This window comes from Mobula birostris, chromosome 18 (genome assembly GCF_030028105.1).
Source record: "Mobula birostris isolate sMobBir1 chromosome 18, sMobBir1.hap1, whole genome shotgun sequence".
Classification (NCBI taxonomy): domain Eukaryota; kingdom Metazoa; phylum Chordata; class Chondrichthyes; order Myliobatiformes; family Myliobatidae; genus Mobula; species Mobula birostris.
Genome location: NC_092387.1, coordinates 21,577,813 through 21,604,085, shown reverse-complemented (window position 1 = coordinate 21,604,085; position 26,273 = coordinate 21,577,813). Strand labels below are relative to the sequence as shown.

Genomic DNA, 26,273 nt, shown 5'->3' with positions numbered 1-26,273 from the left:
ACCAGTCAATGAGATTGAGTGGAATGGAAACATTCCAAGAAAAATTCAAGGGGAAAACTCAACATTAATTGTTGGATCAAAAATGAACAATTGCATCAAACGAGGACTGTAGTTTTCCAATATCACCTGTCTTTGCAACTAACCACAGAAAAAGCTCACTAAATGCAGAAGACAAAGCTAGGCAGAATAAATACAGGAAGATAATGTTCAGACTTAAATAAGCATGTGTCTTATAGAAAGTAAACCTGGGGAGTTAATGAAAAATGAAACACCAGATGCATTAAACAAATATTTTGCTTCAGCCTTCACTAGAGAATACAAGTAACATTTCAGAACTAATTAATCAGGAATTGGAAGGAAAATGAATTCAGTAAATTAACATGTGGTACTGAACAGCTTGGAGATGAAGGCTGACAAGCCTCCGATTCCTGATGGACTTCTTAAAAGTGGCAGCAGAGAGAGCTGATGAATTGGGTTCAAATTGTCGTGAACTTACGAAATTTGATTACAAAAGTGCAAATGTAATTCTCTCATTCAAAAAAGGAAACAAAACTTAATATCAGAAGTTATTATGATAGGATAGTCTGGCAGCATCAACATTGTCTTTTGAAGTGAAATGTCAGTCAATTTATTAGAACAGTAACAGGCCATTCAGACCACAATGTCTGTGCTAACCATGATGCTGAATTAAACCAATGCTCCTCTGCATTTACATGATCCATGATCTACCATCCTTGAACTTGTGTCTACCTCACATCCTCCGAAAGGTCACTGTTGTATGCGTTTCCAGCATTCCCCCAGGAAGTCCATTCCAGTCACCTTTCAATCTCCATGTAAGAAAAACTTGCCCTGCACTGCTTCAAATTCTCTCTCTTCCCCCCCACCTTCACTGCAAGTCCTTTAATACTGACTTTTGCATTTTAGGAAAGTTCTTTTGGAGTTTAATTGTTTACTGAATTGGTTGGCATGGTAGCATAGCAATTTGTGCACTCACTTTACAGCACCAGTTATCACTCCATCGGGGTTCAAGGCCTCTCTGTAAGGAGTTCGTGGATTCTCCTCATAACCACGTGGGTTTCCTCCCACATTCCAAAGATGCGCAGTTAGTGTTCGTTAGCTATGAGAATGTTATGCTGGCACCAGAATTGCGAAGACACTTGCACAATTCTCACCGAATTGACACAAATGCTGCACAGGGCATTGTGACAAATAATGCTAGTCTTCATCTTTAAGAGCCAGAAAAACATCCTATTGGAGGTTAGGTAGTAACATGTGGATCAAAGCGACCAGTGGATGCAGTATACTTGCATTTCCAGAAGGGATTCAAAGTGCCACAAAAGATTGCAAACAATAACAATCAATATGGAGGCAATATAGTACCATGCACAGAGGATTAGGAATATAACAGTGACGATTAGACAAGTGACCCTTTGTTATCAAGATACAAGAGAGTACAACCCAAGGATCGGTGGGACGGGCTCTAATCTTAATTTATATACGAATAATGATTTGCAAAGCATGATGCATTGCTAATATTTCAGATGACAAGTTAGGAAAGCTGTAAAGAGGATACAGGCTACAAAGTGAGAAAGATTGAGTGTTTGGAACAGCATGGAGTAGACCCTTCATGCCACACTACCAATCAACCCAAACCTAATCACAGGCCAATTTGTAATGACCAATTAACATTCCCAGTACAGCTTTGGACTGTGGGAGAAAAACAGAGGACCTGGGAAAAAAAAACATGCATTCTACAGGGAGGATTCACAGACTCCTTACAAATGGCAACGGAACTGAACTCCCAAACACCCTGAGCTGCAATAGTGTTGCACTAACTGCTACATTATTTTGGTGCCCAGCAGTCTCATATGCAAACAATTAAAAGCATTAGTTTTTATTACCATGGAATGTATACAAAGGAGGTTATGCTTCAATTATATAAAGCACTGGCAATCTAATATCTTAGTACTAAATACTGCATGGACTCCTTAAAGTGGTTGAACAGTTGGAATGGATGAATTCTTTACCCAGTTGGACAAGCTAGGCTTGTATCTGTTGGAGTTTAGAAGTGTGGCAGGAGATTTGATTCAAAAATATATTATTCAAGACAGAACAAAACAAAAAAATTGGGGAGCCCCAAGTCTTTAGAGTTTCCAAGCTCAGGCAGAGGCAGAGCAGGAACTCCGAAAGGTTGATCTGCAATGATCTTTCGAACTGCAAAGTAGGATCAAAGCTTCAAGTGGCCTACGCTTACGTTTAGTTTGCATCTCACATTTCTCCCTCGTCTCCCATTGTGTATTCCCTTCCATTTTTGCACATCCAAAATTCATTACTTCCATTGTCATTTTCTCTAGTCACTGACTAGTCCATGCATTTCCTGCAGTCAAATGTCAATCAGCGGCAGCTTTTGTTCTAGGAAATGTCAGCAGACAAAACTTTAAATCGTAGAAACAGCCAGGCACCAGCTATGCTACCCATGAAACTGCATTGGAAAACTTGTTGCAAAATCATCCAATTATCCTTGCATTCCTACCATTGAACAATTTTGAATCCAGTGTTTTTATTATATATACAAAATCACTTTGTCCCAATGTCCAACAGGACATTGTGAAAATCTGTTAAAAATCTAAACTACTTCAAAATCTTAAAAGTTAATTTACTGATTTTAAACCATGGCAATTATTCTTGACAAACCAATATCTAGTTTTCACAGTATTATTAATAATTTGCCCACCACTAAAGTTACTGGCCTACCATTTGTTTCACACTATAATATAACAATATTAGCCATTAAACTTTTGATACTGCTCTTATAATCATTAATCATTTGTAAATGGTCTGCCGCTGGCTGTTTTAGTAGCCTGTTATAAATAACACTAGATGAAGGTAAATCATCTACTTTCGAAAAGGTACTAATTCACTTGCTAGTTTTATGCCAAACAGTAATTCATATAGTAGTTCCTTTTCCCCCCAATGTCAGTACAGTACAGCATTGCCCCTCTGAAGACAGCTGCAGATTCCTCTTGACACCACCAATACTCGTCTCCAATGTGCCCCACTCAATGCTTTGTACCAGTATTTTCTCATACCTTTTCAATTCACCAATTTCTATAAATTTCATCCGTGCGCTTCCTATGATCTACGCTACAGTATTGAGCACCATCTGACAGATCCTGTTTTGCCTCAGCTATCCATTTGGATGCTTGGTTAATTAAATCTGAGGGAAAGGATGAAGTAGCCAACTAGACTTACACAAAACCAGAATCAAGCTATTTGGCTTAAGTCTGCTCTGCCATTTGATCATGAGATTGATCCATTTCCCTCTCAACCCCATTCTCCTGCCTTCTCCCTGTAACCTTTCACACAACAACCCATCAAGAACCTATCACCACCTTAAGTATACCCAATGACCTGACCTCCACAGCCACCCATGTCAAATTCCACCGCCTTCTGGCTAAAGAAATTCCTCATCTCAGTTCTAAATGGAGATCCGGGAGTTCTGATGTTGTGCCCTCTAGTCTGAGACTCCCCCACTACAGGAAACATCATCTCTATCAAGGGTTTTCAACAGTTGATAGGATCCAATGAGATCTCACCACCCCCCCCCCACTCTTCTAAATTCTAGTGTGTACAGGCCAGAGCCATCAAATGCTGCTTATACAAGCCTTTCAATCCCAGAAACATTTTCGTCAACCCCCTTTGAACCTTCTCCAATGTCAGTACATTTAACACTCCTCCCTCATTACCCTTGTACCAAGTGGTTTGCTGGACCACAGGATCCATTCAAGGGTTAATCACATTGCTTGTGGCAAGGTCATCTTGACTGAGTTTATAGCAGTCAGAATTGGCAATAACAGTTCAAACTCCAAAAGGATGGGATGAGTGGAACAGCTGCCTCCTCAGTTCCACAGACATGGGATTGATCCTGATCTCCTGTTTGTTTCAACTGGAGGCTCCAATTTCCTCCCACATCCCAAGGAGCTGGCTCACTGGCTATTGGAAATCACCCCAGAAGGGCTGTAGGAGAATGTGGGGCATTAAATCTCACCTTACAGTGAAAGTGGCAGTGGATGGATTGGTTTGATTTCTCAGCTATCGAGCCTACAACATCAAGAGTTATAAAGAAATAATACAAGAGTATGGCCACCTAAAAGACATTAGTCCAAATGATCTTCTGGATTTGTCTATTTCACTAACAATCTGCTTCATGGCCACCATTACCTTCATTGGTACCACATTTCAGCTTTGAATTCCACAGTGTAGAGGCCAAGATTAGGATTATTCCAATTTTGGGCCAGTAGTCCTGGTACCAAATTACTTGCCCAATGATGATATTATATCATGGAGCCCATCTAGAATATTTCCACATCAGCTCAAGACATTACAAGGGCATCGGATATTCCAAGACATGATCTAACTTTGCCCTAACCCAATAGGATTAAAGTATTCATCGCCTCCAACCAAGACAGTAGACTTGGCAAGTTCAACTTGTGCAAAAAGCATTCTGCAAGGCTGGGAACGCACATGGTCTCATTTTCACTAAAAATTCTGTGTAGACACTGGGTTGGTGTATAATTGAAAGTGATCGAAGAAAGTTCACACAATCCAGTGACGGGACACGTTGTGAAGGTGACCACAAGTAGACAAGAACACAATAGGAATTTAATATAGTATGAAAAGCCCTTTTGATTATTCAAATAGCCCAAGATACATCAAACAGACTGCTACTTACATTTAATGCATTCTTTGCTGCTTCAGCTCCAGATCGGCTGTCAAATGTTACAAAACCAACTGGCTAGAAAAGAAATAGGAAAGTGATTAAATAATTTAATGCCAGATATTTAAATTCTAATCAAATACCCCCTTATTAAGGCAAAATATCACTTGTCAACTGCTAAGAAGCTGGAAATAGTCAATTAATTTAAATCGACATCACATGGTGCAAAACCGCCTCACTGGAATCCTCTGGTGATATCCACTTTCATTGAAAAGTTCTGGTAAACCATCACTTGTTATGACTAAAGTGTACAAGTTCCATTTTCATATTGCGAGGTGCTGAAATACAAGATAACAAATGAGGAGATACATATGGAAGGAATATATATTAGGTTAACCTTAGGACAATGTGCTTACAGTTGACAGCTGGACAGGAAGAACATTTGATAAATGGAATGCTTTAGGATTAGGCATCTGGAACAGCTTCTTGTGAAACAAGACTGAAAATATAGAGCTCCTATTGAAGGTTAGGTCCATCCACATAATTACTTTAAAGTGCACGTGAATAGGCTCATGTTAGGATATCAGACTTCTATTCCCTTCCCAGATTGTTTCCAACCACACCCCCCCCCCGCCCCACCCAGGAGAGAGCCATGGGGGCTGAATGAAAGTAAGTCTGGAAATGCTCTGGACAGGCAGAGTCCATGACTCAGTGTTCCAAGTTAGTGATCCTTCCTTATTCTTTGGTTACAAGATTACTTAATATTATCACTAATCAGGGCTGCACGCATGCATAGCAGTTGGCATAACGCTGCTCCAGTGACCCAGGTTCAATTCAACTACTGTAAGGAGTTTGGATGTTTTCCCCACGATGGGGAGGTGCTCCAATTTCCTCCCGCGTTCCAAAGACATACAGATCTGTAGGTTAATGGGTTACATGGATGCAATTGGGCAGTGAGTGCTCATTGGGCCAGAAAGATATATTAAGTAAAATATTTTCATATCCCTAACGACAAAGGTCAAGGATCCAGAATATCTGAAGGAGTTGTGCATTACTCAGTAAACAGACATCAGATGGTGAGTGGCATTTCAGTGGGCTGAAATGCCACTTCCTGGCGTCTTGAGAAAACATTAAACAAGACCCTGGGGGAGTTTCTGGCAGATGGCGAGCATCAATGTTACAAAGTGGTAGGAGCACGTGCATCCTTGAGCACAACAGAACAGCCATCCATCTGGCCAACCGCCATGATGTTTGTGCTTTACACAGTCATCCTAGTCCTAGTGTGAGGAACAATCCAATGATTGAACAATTTAAACACCAGGCCAGATGGATTGAAAAGGCAGGGTGTCCGGACAAGAGGCAAGGGTCAGGCCAGTTCTGCTCGCTGCTCCACAATGTTTACTCGGCTCTGTGCTGATCTGAGGCCGAGGCCTGCTCCCGGCTTTGGTCTGAGGACTCATTCGTTCTGAATGCTATTTGCTTACTTTCCTTGTTTGCACAATTTGTTTTCCTTTCTGCAAATTGGGTGTATGAGTTTTTTTAAAATGGGTTCTTTTTGGGTTTCTTTGTAGCTGCCTGCAAGGAGACACAGCTCAAGTTGTAGAATGTATACACACTTTGATAATACGTACTGTGAACTATGCTCATTAAAGATCTGTTTCAACTACTTCACGGTCAGATTCTTGAGCTTAAAATAAAAGTCAGTTTGAATTTGCTGCTCAATTTCTGCAATTAGAGACCAAGAGCTGTGGAGGCTCAGTTGGAGAGTATATTCAGGACAAAGGATTTAAGGGAATCAAGAGGCGTGAAGTTGATGAGGTGGCAGGGGCAAGAAAGTTACAATGTGAATTAGAGTAGAATTAACAACTACAGGCATAGCTTTAAGTGGGGGGGGGGGGGAAGGAGGAGAGATAGAGAAATAGCTTCGATAGGAACCTGAGGGGCAACTTTTTAAACTTTTTCCAGGAGTGAATGAGGCAGAAATATTTAAAAAGGTACTTTGACAAGTACAGGGGGTAAGAAAGGTTTAGTGGGACATGGGACAAATTGGACTAGATTAGATGGGAACCTTGGTGTGGATCAATTGGTCTGCAGGCCTGCTTTCATGCTGTATGACTGAAATGGGGCCAAATGTCTTGCCCTGCTGTCACTATGCTCTTGGGCAAAGGCAAGAACTTGAAGTACTAACATCATAATCTTTAAACACCATTCCTACATGGATGACCCAAATAACTTATCTGCCATCTTTTTGCCATTCCAATCTACCATGCTTTACATATCAGGACATGAGATTCTGAAAATGATGGAAACCTCCAGTAATACAAAATGCTGGAGAAACAGCAGGTCAGCATCATCTGTGAAGGGGATTAAGCAGTCAACGTTTTAGGCCAAGACCTTTTGAGCACTGATAAAACGTCGACTGTTTATTCCCCTCCACAGATATTGCCTGACCTGCTGCATTTTGACCTTCAGCATTGTGTGTTCCATATGCCAGCAATCTGTTAGAGGAATTCAGCACATCAAGCAGCATCTGTGGGGATGGCCGGGAAGGAATTGTTGGATGTTCCAGGTCGAAACACTTCCCCAGGCTGATAATTCACACATTCCATGCCCTCGCCTTAGTGGGAGGGGATCAGCAAAATCTGCTGCTTTGCAGCCAGTCGCTTAATTTAAGGATATCGTAAGTAGTCAAACACACTGCACCAATCCCCAGCAACCCCTTGCTAACTTTATAGATCCTCACTTGTCCACTGACCCTCTGCCCTGCACCTTGTTCTATAACTTTTAGTACCTTAACTAAGTGCCTTTTGAAAATACACACACACAATCTACATTCACCGGCTCCCTTTCATCTACCCTACTAATTACATCCTCTAACTAATTTTGCTAAGTGCTTCCCCTTCATAAACAGAGACTTCTTTGCAAAATGATGTTATCACATAACAGATTCTAGCATTTTCCAGTAATTGGTGCTCTGGGTCCTCATCCTCCTTCAAATCCCCATCAAACAAATCTTCCTACTGGTGTTAAGCTAGATTGTCAACAATTCTAAGTTCATCCCCGAGCATCATTAGTTTCCAATGCCAATGCAATACTTCCTTTTCTGTCAAAGGCAAAACCACCCAAGCAGATCACATGGAAACGTAAAACAGTTATTTCAGCTGCCACAAAAGAGCCAGTCACAAAAGTACCCTCAAAGCCAATCCTTTAGTCCAGATAAAAAGATTTTGCCTGACATCTCCTGTCCATTTGCTGACTTCCTAAACCACTTTCCTTGTGTATGGTTCACAGAATGGCAACACAGCCTACACTCAAATCAGGCTGACAAGTATTGGTTTATAAAGAATAGCACTGCTTTCTCAACAAGTTGGAATGATACAGCACAGAAACAGACACTTTGGTCCACTGAATCAATACAGAATATCAGCTAGCCATTTAAATAAAGATGAGCTTTATTTGCCGCATGTACATCAACCTGAAAAACAGTGAAATGGATTGTTTTATGACCATAAGACATAGGAGCAGAATTAGGCCATTCAGCCAGAGTATGCTCCACCATTCCATCATGGCAGATTTCTTCATTTAGAGATAGTGCCCTTTGACCCATGCTGCCTAGAAACCCCCCCACAACCCCCATTTTAATCCTAACCTAATCATGGGACAATTTACAATGACTAAATAACCTGCTAACCAGCAAGTCTTTGGACAGTGGGAGGAAACTGGAGCACACAGAGAAAACCCAAGCATTCCACGAAGAGAATAAGCAATCTCCTTACAAAGGACACCAGGATTGGGCTCCAATGTTCTGGGCTGCAATAGTGATGCACTAACCGCTATGCTACTGTGGCACATGATCCCCCTCAATCTCATTGCCCTGCCTTTGCCCCGTAACCTTTGATGCCCTGATTAAACAAGAACCCACCAACCTCCACCGTAAATATACACAATGACTTGGCCTGCCGACCCATCTGTGGTAATAAATTCCACAGGTTCACCAACCTCTGACTAAAGAAATTTATCTGTTCTAAATTGACATCCCTCAATTCTGATGCTATGCCATCTGGTCCTATACTCTCCCAGTAGAGGAAACACCCTCTCCACAACTACTATCTAGGCTTTCGATATTTGAAAGCTTTCAACGGGATTTCCTCCCCCACTCCCCGATTCTTCTAAACACCAGTGAATACAGGGCCAGAGCCATCCAATACTCCTTACGTGTTAACACTTTCATTCCTGGGATCATTCTCATGAACCTCCTCCGGACCCTCTCCAATGGCAGCACATCTCTTAAGATAAATGGCCCAAAACTACTCAATACTCTAATCAATGAGTTGCGAAGCCTCAGCATTACGTCTTTGCTTTTCTATTCTAGTCTTCTCAAAATTAATGTTAACATTTCATTTGCCTTCCTCACCGATTCAACTTTTAGTGAAACCTACAAGAGGACTCCCAAGTCTTCGTACCTCAGAGTTTTGAATTTTCACTCCGTTTAGAAAATAGTCAACACCTTCATTCCTTCTGCCAAAGTGCATGACCACAGTTGTCACTGTATTCCATCTGCCACTTCTTTCCACATTCTCCTAACCTGCCCAAGTCCTTCTGCAGACTCCTTGCTTCCTCAACACTACCTACTCCTCCACCCATCTTTGTATCATCTGCAAACTTGGCCACAAAGTCATCAATTCTGGCATTCAAACTTTTGACATATTGTGAAAAGTGGTCCCAATTCAGATCCCCTGCAGCCTGTCACTGGCAGCCAACCAGAAAAGGCCCCTTATTCCCACGCTCTACCTCCTGTCAGTTAATCTTCTAACCTTGCTAGTATCATGGGCACTTAGCTTGTTAAGCAGCCTCATATGCAAATTTTGTCAAAGAGCTTCTGAAAATCCAAGTAAACATCAACCGACTCTCCTTTGTCAACCGACTCTCCTTTGTCTATCCTGCCTCAAAAAATTCCAACAGATTTGTCAGGCAAGATTATCCCTTAAACCATGCTGACTCTGGACAATTTTTAATCATGGGTCTCTTAGTACCCTAATCCCTCATCCTTAATAGGATCCCAACATCATCCCAACCACTGAAGTCAGGCCAATTGGCCTACAATTACCTTTCTTTTGCCACCCTCCCTTCTTAAAGTGACATTCACAATTTCCAGTCATCCAGAACCATTCCAGAATCCGGTGATTCTTGAAAGATCATTATGAAAGTCTCCACAACCTCTTCAGCTACCTCTTTCAGAACCTTGTACAGGTAGCTCATCTACCTTCAGCCTTTTCACCTTACCAAGCAACTCTTTAGTAATAGCAATGACATTCACTTCTGCTGGGCTCTTCTACAATGAAGACTGACAAAACACTTGTTTAGTTTTCCCATTTCATCTTTTCTCCATGGCTTTAGTTGCCTTCTGTTGATTTTAAAAAAGCTTCCCAATCCTCTACCTTCCCACTAACTTTTCCCTACATGCCCTCACCTTAGCTTTTAAGCAGTCTTTTACTTCCATTAGCCATGGTTGCCTCATCCTCCTTTTAGAATACTTCATCTGTGAGATGTATCATTCCTGCACCATCCAAATTTCCCCCAGAAACACCAGTCATTGCTGTTCTGCCATAATCCCTGCTAGTGTCCTCTTCCAAATCAACTTTGGCCAGTGCCTGTCATGCCTCCAATTCCCTTCACTCCACTGTAATACTGATAAATCACATTTTAGTTTCTTAAACAGCAGGGTGAATTCTATCATATTATGAACACTGCTTCCTAAAAGGTTTCTTTACCTTAAGCTTCCTAATCAAATCTTGGCCATTACACAATACCTAGTCCCAAACTACCATTCCCCTTGTGGGCTCAACCACAAGCTGCTCGAAAAAGCTCTCTTTTGGGCATTCTATAAATTCCCTCTTGGGATTCAGCTCCAATCTGATTTTCTCTAATCTACCTGTATGTTGAAATCTTCCATAATTATCAAAACATTGGTTTTTATTAAAAAAAAGCAAGCCTTTTCTATCTCTTGCCGCAATTTGTAGATCACATCCTGGCTACTGTTCGGAGGCCTGTATACAATTCCTATTAGGGTCTTTTTACCCTTGCAGTTTCTAACTACCTACAAGGATTCTATATTTTCCAATCTTTTGTCACCCCTTTCTCAGAATATACACCCACATATACATATATACACTTTTTTAAAAAACTAATGGAAGCACCCCACTCCCTCTACCTACCTGCTTGTCATTTTGATATACTGTACATCATTTGTTGTTAAGCTCCCAACTATAATCTTCTTTCAGCCATGACTCAATGCCCACAACACTATACCTGCCGATCTCCACTGCACTACAAGATCTGCCTTATTCCACGTAACGCATATATTCAAATCTAACACCTTCAGTCCCGTATTTACCATCCTTTGATTTTGGCCGTTATACTTCAAATCATTTCCCGCCTGCAATTTTGTCCAATCATCGGCCTATCCTTTCTCAGTTTCACTATACATTGCATCTAGTTTTATACTAACTGCCCTATCCTCAGCCTTATCACTCTGGTTCTCAATTCCCTGTGAAATTAGTTTAAACCCTCCCCAGAGGGTGTATCCTGCCCACAAGGATATGGGTCTCCCCTTGGGTTCAGCTGTACAAGTCCGACCTTCCCCAGAAGAGAGCCCAATGATCCAGAAACCTGAAACTCTGCCCTCTGCACCAGTTCTTCAGCCACAACATTCACTCTCATGCCAAATCATCCTATTCTCATCTTCACTGGTATGTGTCACAGGCAGCAATCCAGAGATTACTACCCTAGAGGTCCTGCTTTTCAGCTTTCTGCCCAACTCCCTATATCCCCTCTTCAAGGTCTCCTCCTTTTCCCTTCCTATGTTGTCGGTTCACCCTCCCCCTTTAAAATTGCTCTGGATCTAACCCGAGACTTCGCTGACACTGACATCTGAGAGGCGATGTACAATCCGAGCGTCTCTTCCACATCCACAGAAGCTCTTATCTGCTCTAGTTGTGGAATTCCCTATCACTACTGCACTCCTCTATTACCCCCATTTGCTTGAGTCAGAGAGCCAGACTCAGTGCCAGAGACCTGGTCACTGCAGCTTCCCCGATGGGGTTCCTCCTCTTCCGCCCCCCCCCCCCCCCAACAAGTATCCAAAGCGGTATCCATATTGAGGGGAACAGCCAGAGGGGTAACTCTGCTCTAGCTGTCTATTCCCTTTTCCTCTCCTGAGTCACCCAGGTACCTACCTCCTACAATACAGAGGTGGCTACCTCTCTGTAGCTCCCATCTATTATTTCATTTTCCACATGAGCCGAAGGTGATTGAGGTGCAGCTCCAGTTCCTTGACACTGGTCTCTTAGGAGCTGCAGCTTGATGCACTTTGTACAGTTTAGTTATCAGGGAGAGTGGAAGTCTCCCAGAATTCCCACATCTCATAAGGAACATACCACCACCTCCAGACCTATTCTTAGTACACTAGCTAAGTACCAACAAAAAACTTACTAGAAACCTATCTAGAAGCTCCACCTGCTGTTGCCAAAGCCAGATCACTGCAGTAACACCCTGCTCTAACAATGGTCACTCTGTTTACACCTTTTTTATTGGCTGTGCTGACTGCAGCCCGCCGAAAGAGAGCTGAAAAGCACCAGACCCTTTTTAAACCTCACACGACCTCACAATTTGGTGCACACGTGACAAATAAAGCTTTACCCAGTTACACTGGAACCCTTTGTTTTAAATATCCATTAAACTCTGGACCCAATGGTTTGGAGGTTTCCTTCAAGGGAGAACTTCCACAGGTCTTAGACCTTATTCTAGAAGTGTTTAGTATGAGGTTTTTGACTTTTCCCCTATAGTAACCCAGAAAAATACCAGCAGCCTCACCCCATTCAAAGCAGGGGACATTGAGGTCCAGTACCCCAAAACATCTACAGATGTGGGAGCAAGAACCCAATTTCAGATGTGGAGTAATTGCCCTTTATCCAAAGTTATAGTTACTTCTGACATCCTCCCTGTTCTTTTCTCCAATCAGCTTAAAATTACACCTCCCTCATAATAGCCATTTGCACTCTGGGTGGGGGTGTGGGGGGAGATCTCTGGCTATCCACTCAATCTCTGCTCCTCATCTTGTACATGTCTACCATTCTTCTTCGCTCCAGAGTAAACCTCTAGCTCTCCAATCCAGGATACTGTCCAATCCAGGCAGCATCCTGGCAAACCACCTCTTGACCATCCCTAAAGCTTCCATATTCCTATATGGCAAACAGAACTGAACACAATATTACAAGTGTCGTCTCACCAGGGTTTTAGAGATACAATATTACATCATGACTCGAACTCTTGTCCAATTAGTTCTGAGCCAGCACGAGTCATTTACTTCAAGTAACCAGTATTGGAGATCACTGGCTTCCATCATCTGTACCTCTGATGTGAATAGCTTCAGTCAGGGGGCAGGCTTAGTATTGGGACTGGGACCACAGCCAGGAGAAAGCCAATGGGCACATGATCTCCCATGTAGCCTTCTCTGCTATTAATCACACTTTTCACTGGATCAAGACCTTGCTGTTAAGTCCGATAGCTTGTGTGCAATGGCTACCCACTCCCCACTCTAGCCAAATTATAAGAAAATAAGTACATATAATGTTTACTCCATAATATATGCTAGGAGCCTCCTGAACAACCCCAGCACCGACAGATCTGAATGTCATTCTGCCTTCGTAGCTCGGAGTTGACTTTACCACCCAGAGACACATAACAGGTAAGAAATTGCCGGGTCAAAGAACAGCAGTGGACACCCTTGATCTGGCATTTTAAACTAGATAAGGACAAGCGTCGCTATTTGCCAGCTTAGTGACTCAACATGTGGAATTATTGACTACTATGACACTTCGGCTTGCAGAACCACTCCCAATCTGAAAGCTATAGATGAAGCAGAGGATCTCTGACTAGAGCAGGGATTCCTAACCTGGGGTCCATGACCCCTTGCTTAATGGCATAAAACAGGTTGGGAGCCCATGCAAAAGACCCACTGGTCTCTATCCAGTGTGGGACAAACTCCTCCACCCAAGCCATTTCAGTGCCAAGGTCAGTAAAGAATCTTCTGATGTACAATATAAATTCCAGCAAGAACCTTCTCCAGAAGAATTGCTTGGATAACATCTCATCACAAGCCATGCTGTGCAAGCCCAAGGCCTCAACAGTTGGCCAATGGCACCCATTTGATATCCCCCACCCAAAGGACCACAAATATGACCCCGTTGCCCCTGCATAATCCTATGAAGCAAAACCATCATCCATCTTGCTGGCAGCCAAAAATCTAACCAGCTTTGTTCCAAGAATGAGCAATTTGAAACATTTACTACAGAATATATTCCCTGTAGATTGTAATGCTCCCATACCAATTATTTGAAAGTGAAATTCCAATCATCCCCATTAGGCTTACTTAGAAGAGTAATATATGCAGCCCTGCCTACATTTGAGAGAATATTCCTGCATATTTCTCCTTGGTCAGACTTTTGTACTCCCTGCTGAGAATCAAAACCACTCCCCTTGAGAAACTGAGAATGTCCTGCAGTCCACTTGGATACTGATCAATTAAACACCCACTTCAATGAATCACAAAATGACTGGAGCCATCTTGACACTAATGCAAGTATTTGTTTTTATAGAATCCAATGGAAGCAACTCAGAGATAACTTACAAGCTAGGATTTTAAAAAATTGCTTTCAAACCAGAAGTGCAGAAACTTCAGTGGATGCTTTTGTGTAATGACATGCCAAAATGAGAGCAATTCACAAAAAAATCAGAAACTAGAAACAAACTTACATAGATGTGCAGTGGAGTCTACTGACTGATTTGGAAATGCCAATGCCCTTGTGTGGAAATCCTACAAAAAGTCATGGATACAGCCCAGTCCATCACTGGTAAAGTCTTCCCCACCACTGAGCACATCTACACAAAGCGTTGTCTCAAGACAGCAGCATCCATTGTGTGTACACACCAGCCGTGTGGTAAAAAGGCACAACAGCGCCTCTTTCACCTCAGGTAGTTGAAGAAGTTTGGTATGGGCCCTCAAATTCTAAAGACCTTTCCACAGGGGCACAATTGAGAGCATCCTGACTGGCTGTATCACTGTCTGGTATAGGAACTGCACCTCTCTTAATCGCAGGACTCTGCAGAGAGTGGTGCAGACAGCCTAGCGCATCTGTAGTTGTGATTCCCATGATTCAGGACATTTACAAGGATAGGTGTTTAAAAAGTGCCCATAAGATCATTGGGGACCCAAGTCACCCCAACCACAATCTATTCCAGCTGCTACCATCCAGGAAACAGTACCACAGCATAAAAGCCAAGACTAACAGGCTCCGGGACAGCTTCTTCCACCAGGCCATCAGACTGATGAACTCACACTGACTCGAGTGTACTCTACATTACATTGACTGTTCTATTATAAATTATTATAAATTACTATGATTGCACATTTAGACACAGACGTAAAGATTTTTCACTCCTCATGTATGTGAAGGGTGCAAGAAATAAAGTCAAGTCCATTCAATTCAAAACTCACAAAATGCTGGATGAACTCAGGTTAGGCAGCATCTATGGGAAGTGAACAAAGTCAACATTTTGGACTGAGATACCTCGAGGACCGGAAAGAAATGGGGAAGACGCCAGAATAGAAAGGTGGGGGGGAAGGGGAAGGAGGATAGCTCGGTGATGGGTGAAGCCAGGTGGGTAAGAAAGGTAAAGGGCTGGAAAGGAAGGAATCGCTAATAGGAGAGAAGAGGGCCCATAGGAGAAAGGGAAAGGGGGCACCAGGGAAAGGTGATAGGCATTTGAGTAGCAAGAGATCAGAGGGAAGTTCCGCTTCAGGTAGATGGAGCAAAGGTGCTTCTTTAAAAAAAAAAAATCCCCTAATTTACAATGGGTCTTACCAATGTGGAGGAGGTTACATCAGGAGCACCAGACAACCCCAGCAGATTTACAGATAAACTGTTGCCTCACCTGGAAGGAATATTCGGGGCTCTGAATGGAAGTGACAGAGGAGGTGAATGGGCATGTGTAGCACTTGGCCACTTGCAGGGGGATTAGTGCAAAGAACGAATGGACAGGAAATCACAGAGGGAGTGATCCCTGTGGAAAGCAGGAGTGGGGGGGGGAGAGGGGAGGAGGTAAAGGTGTGCTTGGTGGTTTGACGTGTTGGATGCAGAGGTTCATGGGACGATAGGCAACGACATATCACAGTTAAGGCGACAGAAGGATGGGGTGGGCACTGGTTTCTGGGAAATGGATATGCAGGTGAAAGCAGAAACCCCATCCTGTGAAGGACGACAGTTCTGACATCCTGGAAAGGAAAGCTTCATTTTGGAAACAAACGCAGCGGAGACGAAGGAGTAGAGGGGAAAAAAAAAAAAGCTTTTGCGGGAGACAGAGTGGGAAGAGGTATAGTCAAGATAGCCACAGGAATTGGTAGGGTGGTGGTCCTGATCCATTATCAAGGACCCCAGTACCCTGGCCATGCTCTTCTCACTGCTGGAAGGGACAGCAGCCTCTGGACCAACACCACCTAGTTCAGGAAGTTATTATCCCTCTTGAACTGGGGGGGGGGGGGGGGGGGGGGGGGGACTTCACTTGCCCTATTACTGAACTGTGCCCACAACCTATGGGTTCACCTTCAAGGACTCATCTCGTGTTTGATATTTATTGCTTATTTATTATTTTTTTTGTATTTGCACAGTTTACTGCCTTTTGCACATCAGATGTTTACCCATCCTGTTGGGTGTCATCTTTCACTGATTCCATAGGTCTCGAGTCAACTGTGCATGTCCACAAGAAAACATTTCAGGGTTGTAAATAGTGACACATGTACTTTGATATTACATCTGAAAATCCCCACCTTCCCCTCTATGGAGGGTTTAAATGGCCAAGGTCAGCACAAGTACCGAATTAGGGACAAGTTTCTGATGCACTCAGTTTCAAAAGTCACAAACCGACTTCGATTCAGAATCAAGTATTAGAGCATAGCCCATTTGATCTCGGCAAAGTGGATTTCTTCATTAAGGATATATTTCAAGTTTTGACTGCGGTGTTTTTACTAATGTAGTTGCCACAAATAGCCTTATAGAGCATTCCAGTCTCATTAAAGCTTTCTTCCTTTCCCTTCCCTCTTATATGGGAGCTAAAGGTCTCCCTTCAGCTCTTGCCAGCAGAGTTGGTGGGTTTAATTAGAATTAGTTTCTGGATATTTCATTCAGTTGTCCCACACCGACCACTGAACCGCAAAGCTTGCAACCTCCCAGACGAGAAGTCAATTGCCTGCTGGGAATGTTGTACACTATTTCCAATTTTATAATTAGTACCAAGATTTTACCCCCTTTCCAGCAGTACACAAACCAACCCTCGAGGGAGGAAATGGCTAATACAGGAGGCATAATTTGAAAGTGATTGGAGAAAGTATGGGGGCAGGGGTGTCAGAAACGAGTGTTTTTTTTAAAAAAAGGGTTTGTGCAAGGAATAGCATGCCACTTAAGAAACTTTTGGCACATGAATGATAGGAAAATGGACTCCCATGTTGGAGGGAAGGGTTAGATTAATCTTCAAGTAGGTTGAAAGATTGACACAACATAGTAAGCCAAAGGCTTGGTAGTGTGCTGTAATATTCTATGTTCTTGATGCACTATCAATTACTCCAAACAACTGGAAGTAGAGTAAATACTGAAAGGCTTTTATTAACAGTAAATGGACCAGCATCCATGCTGAGTATCTGCCCTGGACTGAGAGGAGGAGCAGTGGCACAATCGCCTTTATTCAGGGATCTGTGGGAGGAGCCACAGGAGCAGTCAGCAGAGGGGCGTGTCCAGACAGGTAACCCAGTTACTATATATGGTTTAACCACAGTTCTTAGTAACTCATTGCCCAATTTTAGTTTCTCCAATGCAGTTCATATCCCATTTGCTCAGAACTGAGTTGGAGGGTAAACACAACATTGTAGGCCAAGGGCTTGTACAGTGCTGTAGTTTTCGTGTTCTTAATTTTGCCATAGTATGAAAGCAATTGTAACAAGTTAAAATGAGGTTATTTATCCCGGTGTGGCCTCCTATATATTAGTGAGACCCAACACAGACTGCGAGATCGCTTCACTGAACACCTACGCTCTGTCTGCCAGACGAAGCAGGATCTCCCAGTGGCCACACATTTTAATTTCATGTTCCATTCCAATATGTCTATCCATAGCCTCCTCTACTGTCAAGATGAAGCCACACTCAGGTTGGAGGAACAACACTATATATTCTGTCTGGGTAGCCTTCAACCTGATGGCATGAACATTGATTTCTCTAACTTCCGCTAATGCCCCACCTCCCCTTCTTACCCCATCCCTAATTATTTTTTCCCCTCTCACAATAACTCCTTGCCTGTTCTCCATCTTCCTCTGGTGCTCCCCTCCCCCTTTCTTTCTTCCAAGGCCTTCCATCCCATGATACTCTCCCTTCTCCAGTCTTGTATCCCTTTTGCCAATCAACTTCCCAGCTCTTGGCTTCATCCCTCCCCCTCATGTCTTCTCCTATCATTTCAGATCTCCCCCTCTCAAATCTCTTACTATCTCTTTTTTCAGTTAGTCCTGACGAAGGGTCTCGGCCCGAAACGTCGACTGTACCTCTTCCTGTAGATGCCGCCTGGCCTGCTGCATTCACCAGCATTTTGCGTTGCTTGAAATTCCAGCATCCGCAGATTTTTTCGTGTTTGCGTTATTTATCACTCATGTTTGGAAACTGGGGTATTAAGCTTCAATTAAAATGACAGCCCATACTAAACATGGGCACAGAAAGCAAAACATTTGAAGAGAAGCATTTGTTATCTTCTGTAGGAAACTAGTTTGGAAGGATTTGGAATCCAAAGAATGTTTTAATGAGCCGCAGCATATACAAAATACTTGAGAGCTGCCTGACCAGCACTTGACAGATAAGGCAGTACATGAAGTCACAGCACAGAAACCAGTCATGTCCATTTTGATCAACTACCTCGCCACACAAATCACCAAGGCATGGACAGCCTTGGGCCAAGTGGTGGTGCCTGGCAAGTGTCTTTCCAGTCCCAGTAGAGTATCTGCTTCTATTTATTGGGCAGTCTACTCCAGATTCAAGCCAGAAGTTCTTACTCTGATCTCCACTAACCTGAACCTATTGAAGCCCCTCTGAAGACCTCAATGAAACCTGTCAAATATCGAAAAGATGTGCAGAGGACATTTCTGATAGTGGGAGAGTCTGGGAACAGAGGGCACAACTTCAATGCAAGGATGTCCCTTGAGAACAGATTAGGAGAAATCTCCTTAGGCAGAGGGTGGTGAATTTGAAATTCATTCTGGGATTCAGAGGGCTGCAGAAGCTAAATCATTGGGTATATTTAAAGCAGAGGTTGATAGGTTGTCAAAGGTTACAGAGAGAAGGCAAGAGAATGGGTTTGAGTGGGGTAATAAAATCAACCTTGATCGAATGGCAGAACAGACTGGATGGGCTGAATGAACCATTTGCTCTTATGTTTTCTTGGTCTCTTATGAAGACCAGCCTTTTAATGTTAAGCAGTTCTGCCGTGGGGAAGTTTCCCCTGCCACTTACTCCATGCTTCCTAATCTTGTATACCATTCAGGTTCAGTCCTCTCCCTGACTCTGCTAAATTGCTGGAGAACAAGTCCAGCCCATCTAGTTGCCAGCCATAATTGAAGTGCTCCATTTCAAGGCAACTTCTCTGCACCCTCTCCAATACGATCATAAATTCAAAATCAAAGTCATGTTGGTCATATGCATTGGTGCAACTGGTCAGCATCACAGAAGCAGCATTCACCATACACAATTTACAACTGTAGTACAGCAATCAGAACTGTGCAAAGTACTCCAGCTGTAACTTTAAGTACAATACCTCTACTTTTACATTCTATGCAAGTATCTTATTTCTTTACCAATATCGACCAGCACTTATTACAAGATCTTTGACTTTGTGTTTTTTTTATATATATATATATATATATATATATATATATATATAAATAAATAAAAAGATACAGTAGTATCTTCCAGCTCAACAAGTCTGTACCACTCAATTACATCCACGTGACCAATTATCCTACTAACCTTGCATCTTCGGAATGTGGAGACAAGCAGAACACCTGAATGAATCCAATGCAGTCACAGGGAGACTGAGCTCCTTACAGACAGTGGCCGATTTGAGCCCGGGCTGCCTGCGCTGCAGTAGTTAAGCTAACTGCTATGTTATTGCGCCACCTGTACAGAGTTGTATACTAACATCTGTCACTCCATACTCCCCAGGGACATGCCATTGACTTTCAACACCTGGACCACCCCACCCCCAAAGTTGATCACTTGTACATTTGACCCACAGCGTGCAATAGACCCTTCCAGCCCTTTGAGCTGCGCCACCCAGCACTCCGAGTTTAACTCTAGCCTAATCATGATACAATTTACCGTGACCAATTAATCTACCAAAGTGTATGATTTTGGGCTGCAACAGGAAACCGGAGCACCCAGAGGAAACCCTCACGGTCACGGGGAGAATGTACAGATTCCTTACAAGCAGTGACGGGAATTGAACCCAGGTCGCTGGTACTGTAAAGGGCTGTGCTAAATACTACACTACCATGCTGCCATATTAGGATTAAATTCATTAATCTGCCCATCATACCAACTCATCACCCGAACAGCCTCAATCAGCACCATCACCAGTTCACATCATCTACAAACTCACAGTACATATTTCTATATTCACATGGCTTAACAGCAAAGATTCTAGTACAAATCCATGTAGTTCATTGGCCAGAGGCTCCCCAACTACAGAACAATGCTGCACTCTTACCACAAATTAATTTTGGATCCAATTTACTGGATGTTTCTGGACTTGCCGGCTTTGATCCTTTGAGCTGTTCCAAGTGGGAACAAGGCCTTATTGAATTTATGCAGACTACATCATCTGCATTTTCCTCAAATATTACCTCTTCCAAAATATTAACTTGGTCACACAGGATCTCCTAAAGCTATGCTGACCATCTGATTAATTGCTGCTTTTCCATGTGCAGATTAGTCACAATACAACAGCTTGTCTATGACTGACACTATAGACACTCAGGCCTGTGATTTAATCTGTTGCATCTCTGCTGCTGCTCTTGAACAAGAGTACCCATCTTCTGGCATCTTACCTATAAAGTATACAAGACTCTGACAGGACCCCAGCAGCTTGTAATGCATCCTCACCAAGCCAAACACCTTTTGAGGTGACAAAATGCAGTAAAATTTCACTCTGCCCCCAACCCTTTCCAAATACTTCAAGTACAATACTCCAGTCCATATTCACAAAAAGGTAGTATTAAGACCACACATTGTGCCAAGGGGCCTCATTAGTTATCCTCTTACTATTTAAAAATGATTTTGTATCTTCCTCAAACTTGTCTGCCAGGAGATAATTCATGGTCCCTTCACCTTCCAAAACATTTCCCTTTTGCAAAGGTCTTGCTCTGCAGTTTGCCCACCTTGGTGTAGGCATGCCTGGAAGTGGCTGATGCAGTCTACTTCGACTCTCTTACAATATTGAATCAGCCCACCTGCTCCAATCATACTTCTGCCACTCCATCCCTCCCCTCCCGCACCCCCAGCATATTCAGGATCTTCATTTCCAGACCATCTTTAAGCCTTCAAGAAAACACCTTGAAGCTTAGCGTATGGTAAACATCAAAATACTTTGACACTTAAACCACTTATCTACTGCAGCCACATTCACCAACAGGTCCAGAACTGCCTCCTTTAGCAAGATCAATGTATTGCCTCAGAAAGAATCTTCTTGCATTCACATCAAAAAATTGCACACTAAGCCTTTCACACTAAAGCAATCCAAATTAACATCAAGTTGAAATCCCCAGCCTACTACTCTTGCATTTCCAAACTGTCCTTCTGCTTTTACTTCCTGATGGTGGTATGGACGTCCTCTCAAAGTGATCATACTGTTCCCAATCCCTACCCACATCGCCTCATCTGAAGCTGACATCCTCCCTCAGGAAAGGACATCTTACTGCAAATTCAAAACACCCCAACTCCCCCCCCCCCAAAAAAAACACACCCAAAGATTCTAAGCATCAATGGCCAAGTTGCAAGTCTTGCTTTTCTTTCAACTGTCTAACAGTATCACATTCACATTTGTTGATCATGCTCCTTATAGTTTGCAGTTAGCCTCGAATTTCCTCCATGTGAGCAAGCGTGCACAAGTCTGGCACTAATTGTACAGACTTGGATGTCCAACTGGGAAGGCGTTACAGATACGGAAATCCATATTCCATTTCCCCGCCAATTTATTCTAAATTCACCCAACAGGACCACCCAGCTTCCCTGCAAGGATACCAGACACACGTCAGGTTGCAAATACCTTCCTGCAGAAGTCACATGAGCTAGAAGTTTAAAGCCTTCCCTCACTATCCCCTTCACCACCATTCATCTGACCTATCCTCCTATACTCACCAGCACTAGTAGGCCAGAGATAACCACCTGAGTTATCCATCTTTAACCTATAACCTAGTTATCCATATACACGTTACAGTAATTCCTTGTAATAGTGCCATGAGCAACTCTTTGACTGTTTGCCCCTCCACTTCCAAATACCCACAACCATTCCCAATCATGGCACCAATGATGTGCCAGCCTAGATTCACATCCAGCTACAGGAGTGAGTCTCACCCTGTTAGTCACCTACCACAATAGCTGTGGATTTCTGGATGGCTGGACAGATTTCTGGATGGCTGCACCTCCCCAGGGAAGTAATTGTGACTTTGGTCAGACTGATGCAGCTGAGTACATCAGAACCAATTTTATCAGCTTGGAATTGGTTCCCTAATGGTACAACTGCCAGCGCTACACCATGATCTCTGCTAGTTGGGACCTCATGCACTAAAGGCATTGGATAGACATTCAACAGTAGGCAAGTTGATAGAGAAAATTGCAGCAAGTTCAGGCCATGGGTCAAACTGAATCATACAGTTGGCGTAGACTGAATGGTCCATTTGGCCTCTTCTGTAGTTTAAGTATGGAAACTTGGACTGCCACAAAACTGTGGGAATCTGGTGGCCAAGTACAATTAATTTTATTTGAAAATTTTACACCAAAATAGCATTCCTTAAAATGTATGCTCTTGGATTCTTTAAAATTTGCACTTTAGCATACTCTAAATTTGTTAGTTATTGTTCACATTCACAAAGCACCATCTTCTCAACTCTGATCTGAAGGGGTATTTACTATCTAGACCAACCAGAGTGGTACAAGGATAAGACAGGTAGGAGATGCCCAACACTGATGATGGTCAGTCAAATCAACGGGTTGAAATTAGTTTCTTGAGGAAGAAATTCCATTGCAGCCTTGCATAAAGGCTAATAAACTAATCCAAATCCACATGGTAATTTCTCTGAAAATCTAATTGCTATGGTATGAGAGAAATGGGTCATCTTCCATTGCAACACCGCTCCCCTGCACACCCCCACCAAATGAGAATTCCCATACTAAGTGGCTGTCAATGCAGCTAAAGGGCAAGTAATTGAGAATAAAAGCACAATTCAGACCATGTTCCGGTAAGCTGAAGTCACTGTACTTCCAGCATCAAGTCACAATGAACGAATGAGGTGGAAATTCTCCACCAATTCAGTTGTTTTAAATCTGAAGGAAACCACATCACATACCAAGACAGACTTGGGTTTCACTACACTGCTTTTCATGCCAAATAGAAACAAAAGCTTCTACAAAGGCTTGTGGAGCAGAGATGTTGACTCAGTCTGCATTGAATTTGTCCATTTGGCTGAAACCAACTTAAATTTGCTTCATCACAGAAATCACATCCTACAGCACAATGGAGTGACAATCAGTATTAGAATTGCTCAAATAGGAATCCCAACCCAGGAAGAACTCGCATTTAAAGATGTTAATTGTTGCTCATTTAATTTCCTTGTTTGCCATTTCATGTGATGTTGGCTTTTAGCAGTTCACCAAGTGAATGAATATACTCAAGATCTCCCAGACCAGTGTCACTTCCAGTACATCATACGGGCTTAGGTGAAGTTTGCTTGTGTTTGAAATCAAGGTTGGCTTCTACTAGAAAGATAAATTTTTGTTGGACTGCAGTTATCATTAGAGTGAAGGTCTGTGCAACTGAGACAAGGATGGGGGTAGCTTACAAGCTGATAGGTAACATTTAGTCCAATTTCAGATCCCATTGGAAGCCATTAAACAATGGGATGGAACTACAATCAGATCAAAGAAAAATGAATCAGCACTATCATTTAGGTTCACAAACCCCCAAGGTTATGGAAAGTTTGGTTTTTGCACCTGTCATGCATTAGGCCAGGTGGCCTTTGTGACCGATTCAGTGGAAGACAAGAGATTGAAAACATCACAGTGGTCTTCAGCAAAACTCCAAATCAAAAGGCAATTCCACTCATAGGACAATTTTTCACCGTTGGGATTTGTCAAAAGTATATCCGAACTGCTTGTACTCATTAACGAGAACAAGGTTGACGTCATCTCCACCCATATCAAATTTAGTTAATTGTTTCAAATGTTGAATATCTACATGTCTATATGATTACGCAAAACTGACCAAAACATCATTGAAATAAACAGTTTCGCCTCTTGTACATTTACTCTGTTGGTGACCGTGTGTGATGTCCATTAGGAAGGTCCATGCTGAAGCCTTGATGAAATCAGAAAAGATGGGTTGAACCATCTGATTGTTTGTCCATCAAAAAAGTGGCACGCAATGCTCTGGTCTACAACGATTAGGTATTGATCAAAGTACATTTGATCTTCATCAGATGAACAATTTTAAGGTAACTTTTGAGCTAAAAGCACTGAGTAAATCAAAGCTGTGGACAAGCACAGAGAACCCAGAGAGGACAGTGGATTCAGCAGGAAGATGAATGCAAGCAATTCCAGAAAGGGTGTACTGTGTGCATAATCTTCTGATGGATTGAGTCTATGATAACAAAGGTTCTTGTGTTATCCACACACGTTTTGGAGAATTTAAATTTAATGCACATACTGAAGGATGCAAACTTCAAACTTGGTAAGAGTTTGCCTTTGACAAGGTTCTACAAGGAAACAGCTCTAGAAGTTTAGTCCCCCCAAGATACAAGGCAAGTTGGATCCAAAGTTGGCTTGGGAATGTGAAGCAGACTGATTGATATGAAGTGAAAATTGTAGGTTCACAGAGGATACAAAAATTGGTGTTGACAGTGAGGAAGATGGTCAGAATTGATCAGCAAGATAGGCACAGTAATGGCATTAGGAATTTAACACTGCTAAGTGCAATGATGCGATGTACACAATGAACTGTAGGGCCTCAGGAAGTACAAGGCAGGATCCTGGTGCACAAGGCCAAGGATACTGAAAGTGGGAGCAAGCCAAATATAATGAAGGCATATGGATACCTTTCTTCATTAGCTGGGATGTGGTAATGAGAGCAAGGACGTTATGGTACAAATTTGTAGAACATTGGTCAGGCCATAGCAGGACAATTGAACAATTTGGGTCACATTATAGAAAGGACATGAGGTGGATGGGTGGGTTTTGTTATTTCCTGGAGCAGAACAGACCATGAATAAGGATGATATTAGGGAACCTTTCCCCATAGACAGGTGTCTAAATCTAGAGTGTATAGCTTTGGGCTAAGTGCAATGAATTTACAGGGGATATGACAAAGAACTTTACAAGAGTCCCCTAAGTCAATTGTTTTCATGCCGGTATTGTAAAATAGCATTCTTGATTTTTCAAAGCACGTGAATGGTATTACACTGGCACCTTAATTAGCACTACCCCCAGAATATAACTGGAGGACTTATTTCTCCCATCCGTATACCCACATGCATGTGCCCCTCTGACTCAACATTTAAGTAGATAATTCAGACCCTTCAAGCCCATCTCACCAGTATCACTGCTGATCATCCAAATTCAGTACCTACTTTCTTCCAATACCCAATTTCTTTAAACAGAATTCAAGTATATTTAATGATTTTGTTTCAACTGCTTTTAAGAAGCAAGCAATTCCACAGGTCAACACCAGCTATAATGTCTGCCCTACATAGCTTACTAAGAATGAGGGGTAAACTATGTTGGACTGAAGCAGCAGGTTCCCAAAATATCAGGAACATCCTTCTCACATCTACCCTGTCCAGACTTGAGGGTTGTGTAGGTTTGAAATTCCTTCTGATTCTCCACAACTCTCAAATACAAAGCCAGCCCAGTTTCAGTCCTGCCATTCCAAAAAAACAAACCAATCCGATGAGCATTTTCTGCACTCCCTTCATGGAAAGAACATCGTTCCTCATAAATGAGACCAAAACTGGCACAATGTGAGACATGATTTCACCAGTAGACATCTATAGCCCCTATAACTGAGATCTCCAAGGTTCCCAGACCATCTATCCTCATCCACCTGGTACATCTCCAAGCCTACTTTGACTGGTGTACAAGGACACCCAGGCCCCATTGGGAAAGGAATGGAAAAGGAAAGGTCTGTAGCCATGCACACGGTT

At 42.6% G+C, this 26,273-nt stretch overlaps 1 protein-coding gene across 1 annotated transcript in view; it reads right to left on the bottom strand.

The window, feature by feature from the left end:
- LOC140212004 (RNA-binding protein with multiple splicing 2) overlaps positions 1-26,273 on the bottom strand; it is a 125,726-nt gene that overhangs the window by 43,217 nt on the left and 56,236 nt on the right. Inside the window, exon 4 of the mRNA XM_072282350.1 lies at positions 4,733-4,795. Coding sequence (XP_072138451.1) covers positions 4,733-4,795 — 63 coding nt within the window. The remainder of the gene's footprint in view (positions 1-4,732; positions 4,796-26,273) is intronic.